The sequence below is a fragment of the Equus asinus genome, chromosome 22, assembly GCF_041296235.1.
Source record: "Equus asinus isolate D_3611 breed Donkey chromosome 22, EquAss-T2T_v2, whole genome shotgun sequence".
In the NCBI taxonomy this organism is placed as follows: Eukaryota; Metazoa; Chordata; class Mammalia; order Perissodactyla; family Equidae; genus Equus; species Equus asinus.
In genome coordinates this window covers 50,116,279-50,122,644 of record NC_091811.1, presented here as the reverse complement: position 1 = coordinate 50,122,644, position 6,366 = coordinate 50,116,279, and the positions used below count along the sequence as shown (strand labels likewise).

Genomic DNA, 6,366 nt, shown 5'->3' with positions numbered 1-6,366 from the left:
ATTAGAGACAATACATAAGCAAATGGGTGTGGCTATGTTCCAATAGAACTTTCATTATAAAAATAGTCAGTGGACTATATTTGGCTTGAGGGCCATAGTTTGTCCACCCCTACATTAAACCAGAAGTTTTAAATGTCCAATGTGCATCAGAATCACATGGAGGGAGTGTCAAAACAGTGATTGCTGGGCCCCATCCTCCGAGTTTATGATTCAGGAGATCTGGGGGAAACTCAATAATCTGTGTTTCTATCAAGTTCCCAGGTGATGTTGCTGCTGCCTCTGGTCTGTGGACCACACTTTGAGTATCGCTGCATTAGCAGAAATGCCTACTGCCTTATTATTCCTAAAACCCACTCAGAGGAACCTAGGCTTATTTATTATTATTCGTTCAAAGACTTCATCAATCTTATGAGACAAAAAATTTTAAGTGTTGAAATTTGAATATTCTCATGGCCAGAACTTCCTGACCAGCAGGACTTCCTTAACATATATATGGTACCTTTAAGCTTATTACGAAAAGTCACTCCCTCTCAGAGAAGGATTAGAAAAAAGGCACCACTTCCTCTGAACTCATACAACCCCTACCAGGGTACATAGGTTGGTAAGTTGAGCAGAGGCTGCATTTCAGCATTCACTGTTCCCTTCAGGAAACTTTGTGTAGTGCACAAACTGCACAACACTCCTGACAGCCCTGCTGATCAGAAGAATGTTATCTATGATTTATTTATCAAAACAGCACATTCTAAATTTAAAATATTCAGTAAGAGTTTACTTCTTTCCTTGATGTTAAAAAAGAAAGCAAATGATATTCTTTTTTTTTTTCCACTTGGATTTGACAGAGTTTTTCAGCTTTATTGAAGTATAATTCATAAAATTAGAAGATATTTAAAGTGTACAATGTGATGAGAAATAATATTCTAAAGGAAAATCCTATATACAAGCCAACACCTGTGCTCTTTTTCTCACACCTCAAGGAGAGAAAAGAAACAGAATTTTAAGAAATCTCCTCTATACAGAAATTTAAGAATTTTAACGCCTCATTGTAGTGTGGTGAATATGTTATGAACTGTGTTGGCTCTTTGGAATTCATTTAAGGTTTCTTTATACTCTAATATATGAACAGTATTTGCAAATGTTCCATGACCCTTCAAAGGGTCCATTCCCTCTATGGAGGCAATAGAGTTTGAAATATAAAGCTTATAAATGTATATTTTTTGTTAATATTATCCATATGTTATAAGGATTCTCTATTTTCTAACTTATCCCCCTGATCTAATGACTTGGTATATTTATAATCTCCAGGAGGTCAGGGAGGAAGTCCTCACACATGATTTTATATCCCAGGTACTTAGCTCAATAAACGGAGCACAGTGGGCACTCAGCTATTAAATGAATAAATTATTTTTCGCTGTAAATTGGGGTGGAGTGCAATTGTTCCCAGTTCCCCATTCAAATAAAAAGATGAAATTTTAGCCTTTTTGCTTTCTCCCTATTGGACTTTTAGCAGATCCCCCAACCTGGAATCAGCAACTGCTGCATTTCTTCCTGAAGATACACTTCTCGCCAACAGTTAAGTTCTTATGGCAGGTTCTACTCAAGCCTTGGGTTGGTCTTAAAAGCTTTTAAATATAAACAGAAAAACAATCACTGAAAAGAAAAACTAAAATATTGAAGTGGTTTCTCTCTGAGTGATTCTTTTTATTTATTTATTTTTGCTTTTGTTTTTTGGTTTTCCAGATGTTCCCCAATGAGCAGGCATTACTTTGATAGTTAAGACAACAAATAAAGTTTATAATTAGAAGTATTAATAATTTTTTCTCTGGTATTTCCATTCTCTGGTTAGAGTTCTACTCATTAAGATTCTACAGAAAAAGTAAATTCTAAATGGAAAAGCCATTAACATTTAAAGAGCCCTCTCAGATTTTCTCTGAGTCTTCCCTTCAACATTTCCTGCAAGGTTTGTCACATGGTTCCTAGATCCTTCACCATCTTGTTTGTCTCTGAACATAGTCCCATTGGTGGATAATCGTTTAAAATAGAGGTCCCAGAACTGGGTACAATATTTCAAGTGTAGCTTGATCCACACAAAGTACAATAGGATCTCCCTTGGTTCATTATATGGTTCCACTATTGCAGCCTACAATAGCACCGGCATTTTTTGGTGCCAACGACACTGCTGACCCACATAGAGTTTGCTGAAATTCCTGTTTTTTTATTCCTTTGTCCTCTCTGTTTTTATACACATGGGCAGCACCTATGCACAACTATCTCATCTGTGTTTTTCCTGTCCTCCCTCCTCAAGCAGGCCCCAGATGGTGGACCTAAGGAACGGGAGCACAGTGACAGAGTTTATCCTTGTGGGCTTTGAGCAGAGCTCCCCTTCCACTCAGGCATTGCTCTTTGCTGTCTTCCTAGCCCTCTACAGCCTTGCCATGGCCATGAATGGCCTCATCATCTTCATCACTTGGACAGACCCCAGGCTCAACAGCCCCATGTACTTCTTCCTTGGCCACCTGTCCTTCCTGGATGTCTGCTTCATCACCACCACCATCCCACAGATGCTGATCCACCTGGTGGTCCAGAACCACACTCTCTCCTTTGCCTCCTGCTTGACCCAGATGTATCTGGTTTTTGGTGTGGGTGTGGCCGAGTGCATCCTCTTGGCTTTTATGGCCTATGACCGTTATGTTGCTATCTGCCACCCTCTTAGCTATGCCCAGATCATGAGCTGGCATGTCTGTATGGGACTGGTGAGTACTGCCTGGTTCTTTGGGCTGATCAATGGCATCCTGCTTGATTACATGACATTTCGTGGTCCATTCTGTAGAGACAACCACATAGAAAACTTCTTCTGTGAGGCCCCCATCGTGATCACTCTCTCTTGTGGAGACCCCCAGTTTAGTCTGAGAGTGATCTTTGCTGATGCTATTGTGGTGCTGCTGAGCCCCATGGTGCTCATTGTCATCTCCTATGCCCGCATCCTGGCCTCCATCCTCAGCAGAACCTCCTCCTCAGGTCGGGGAAAGACCTTCTCTACTTGCGCCTCCCATCTGACTGTGGTCGTCTTTTTCTACACCTCAGCCATGTTCTCGTACATGAACTCCCGCAGCACGCATGGCCCTGACAAAGACAAGCCTTTCTCCCTCCTCTACACCGTCATCACCCCCATGTGCAACCCCATCATCTACAGTTTTCGAAACAAGGAAATGAAGGGGGCCATGGTGAGGGCCCTTGGGAGGACCAGCCTTGCTCAGGCAGAGTCCATCTAGCTGGAAGGCTCCCGGAGGGGAAGCTCCCTCCCCCTGGATTATCTCTCCCCTAGCACTGACAAGTGGGAAACTCACTGAGCTGAAAAACTTCAGGAAAGAACATTCATGTCTTTCTTTCCACTAGCAGCAGACCTGGACGTTCTTGTTGAGACTGAGAGCCACAAGGAAAACAAAGAGATATGCAGAGATAGGGAAAAAGCAATTGATTGAAGAAATATGCTGTGAGGTATGTGATACAATCCCTAAATGGTGGCCCCAAAATTCTTCAAGAAAGCTCTCAGAAGAAAATAAGAACTGATTAATGGAATTTCGTTACTTCTCAAATGCAGCAAGAGGAGGAGCTGTATGCCAAATATATGTGGATTATTAATGAGGAGAAGGAAGGGCAGAAGCAAGAACAGGGAGACTGAGAAGAGCACCCATTTGCCCAGGTTGTAAACTAGGGGTAAGAGTTATAGAGCAAAATCTCCTAGAGTCAAGGAAGCTTTGAGTGACAACTGCATTGTACAAGAAAATAAAAAGAGCAGTTTAACTTGTTTGCACATTTATTTGCCTCCACTTAAAAATGTTGTGACTAGGCTGGAGGCATGTTGTGCAATTTAAATGTATGCTTTATTGTTTTCATGAAGATTCCTTCCTACCTCTCATTTTACTTACTACTACGTTTCCTGAGACTCTCTACTCACATCTCTATCTTCTTTCCCTCCTACCCCTATTCTGTTACCTAAAGTCTAGAGCAGGGGTTCTCAGTGGGGATAATTTTCTCCCCTGAGGGTATTTGGCAATGTCTGAAGACATTTTGGGGTTGCCAAAACTAGAGGAGGGAGCATGCTACTGGTATCCTACAGTAGGTAGAGGCCAGGGATGCTGCTGAATATCCTACAATACATAGGATAGTCACCACAATAAAGAATTATGTGGCCTGAAATGTCAATAGGGCTGAAGTTGAGTAACCCTGGTCTGGAGATGAGGTATTAAAAGGGCAGAATTAGGAAAATAATGAGAAGTATTGATATGGGAAGAGAAGAGATAGGAAGAAATCTAGAAGAATTTAGGATACAGACTTCTATTCACAAAGCCATTTTCTGGTCAACTGTGGGGAGCTTTCTGCTGACACTGCCACGGCAACGATCTGTATAAGTAGTTGTGACAAAACCTTCTCTAAAATCTTTTGTCTAAAATCTAAAATGTTTGTCTCTATCTGAGCCTACCTCTACCTCTCTGGTTTTCTCAAGTTACAGAACTTTTCCTACCCAATTACGCCCTTCTGTCTGCCACTAGCATAGACTACTACTTAAATTAGGCCTTTTCCTGTTACTTCAAAGCAAACTTCATCCACCTAGCAGTCATCCTTCCCTTGTTCCCACCAATCTCACATTCCTGCCTCGCTCAGGCCCACTCCTCATCATTTCCCACCCACTTTCATTTGCAGTGGGACTCCTACAAATGCCATTTTAGTGCAACCTGTGGAAACCATGTGCCTTCTTATGGAAATAGTCCCTAGAATTTCAACATTTTTTTCTCATTCACTTTACCAATATCCGTCTTTTACCAATGCTTATATTTCCTCGCCCATATGCTCCAACCACCCTGAAGGGCCTGTTCTACCTTTCATATGTGCTGGATATTTTCTTTTGCCCCTCTAGAAGTACATATACACCTTCTCCCCCTGATCTCTGTCGTGGTAGACAGACCTTGGTTGACTGCCTCAATGGACTTCATTGCCTTCTAGGTTCTAGTTGGGTTCAACCAATATGAGTTATTTAGTAGGATAGATTAAGGCAGAAGGAGAGTGAATGAGGATGTTGATTCTCCTGGCTCCTTCCCTGATGTCCCAGAGCCTCTGTCAGGTGGCCTTTTCCTACAGCTCCCTTCCCTGCCCCTGTAAGGTAGTACCTGCTCCCTGCTCTTGAGAGCCCAGGATGCCTCACCAACCCTCTTTGATTCCCCTTAAGCCTGTCCACTTGGGAAGCCCCCTCGTTGGTCATATTTAAGTGTGCCAGTTATTTCCTCCCAGCATGCTGCCTGATTCAGTAACAGGTACCCAGCACATATCACCAAAAACAAATGGAAAATATCTCAAAATAGACCATATGCTAGTCCATAAAGCAAATCTCAAAATATTTCAAGGAATTAAAATCATACAGACCATGTTCTCTGACCATAATGCAGTTAAGTTAGAAATCAGCATCAAAAAGATAACTGGTAGGGCTGGCCCCATGGTGTAGTGGTTAAGTTTGGAGCACTCCACTTCAGCAGCCCAGCTTCATGGGTTTGGATCCAGGGCATGAACCTACACCACTTGTCAGCCATGCTGTGGTGGCATCCCACACATAAAGCGGAGGAAGATTACCACAGATGTTAGCTCAAGGCTAATCTTCCTCAAGCAAAAAAAGAGGAAGATTAGCAACAGACGTTAGCTCATGGCTAATCTTCCCCAGAAAAAAAAAATAAAGATAACTGGAAAGAAACCCATATGTTTGCAATTTAAGAAACATAATTCTAATTAACCTACAGACCAAAGAATGAATTATAAGTCTAGTCCAACATGGAAAGGGTAAAGGGCTTAGAAGTTGTCGCTCTCACCCTTTAAAAATGAAAAAGAGGTGAGGAAACTGAAAATGAACAACACTTTCAGATCCATCAGAGAACTGAGGTCACAGGAACTACCATCCCAAAAACTGGGAGACAGATGAACACAGAGAACCATAGCTTCCTGGGAGCAGAAGCTGCACCTGGAGCCTGATCAGAACATTTAAAGGGAAATTGACTAATTCATGGGAGCTGAGCTTGGGCTAGCTGGAGTGATAAAAACTCCCAGAGGCCCACCTTTAAGGAGGCCTCATAGTTTCGTCAGTTTTGCTTCCAGCATCCCAAACCAGATTCTCAGGGTGAAGATCAGAAAAAAAGTCCTTGTGTACTTCAGCAGGGGGCAAGGAAAAGTAACCATTCTAAAATAAACCCAGAGAGCTCTGTTCTCCTTAATAGCCTGCCCTCAAGGAAAACTATTTTATGAGAACCCAACCAACATGCAGAAGGATCCAAGAAAAAAAACAGCTGAGAAGCACTCATGAAGGTCACAGCCCAGGGATATAGG

General features: G+C 42.2%; 1 protein-coding gene across 1 annotated transcript; it reads left to right on the top strand.

The window, feature by feature from the left end:
• The first annotated feature begins 2,312 nt into the window (after nt 1-2,312).
• LOC106836893 (olfactory receptor 10AD1-like) lies at nt 2,313-3,269 on the top strand. The gene has a single exon (XM_044755741.2). The coding sequence runs from the start codon at nt 2,313-2,315 to the stop codon at nt 3,267-3,269; it is 957 nt and encodes a 318-aa protein (XP_044611676.2).
• Nucleotides 3,270-6,366: the final 3,097 nt, after the last annotated feature.

What these genes read in the sequence shown, in the direction of transcription:
- LOC106836893 (XM_044755741.2), top strand. Translation starts at nt 2,313, where the DNA reads ATGGTGGACCTAAGGAACGGGAGCACAGTGACAGAGTTTATCCTTGTG.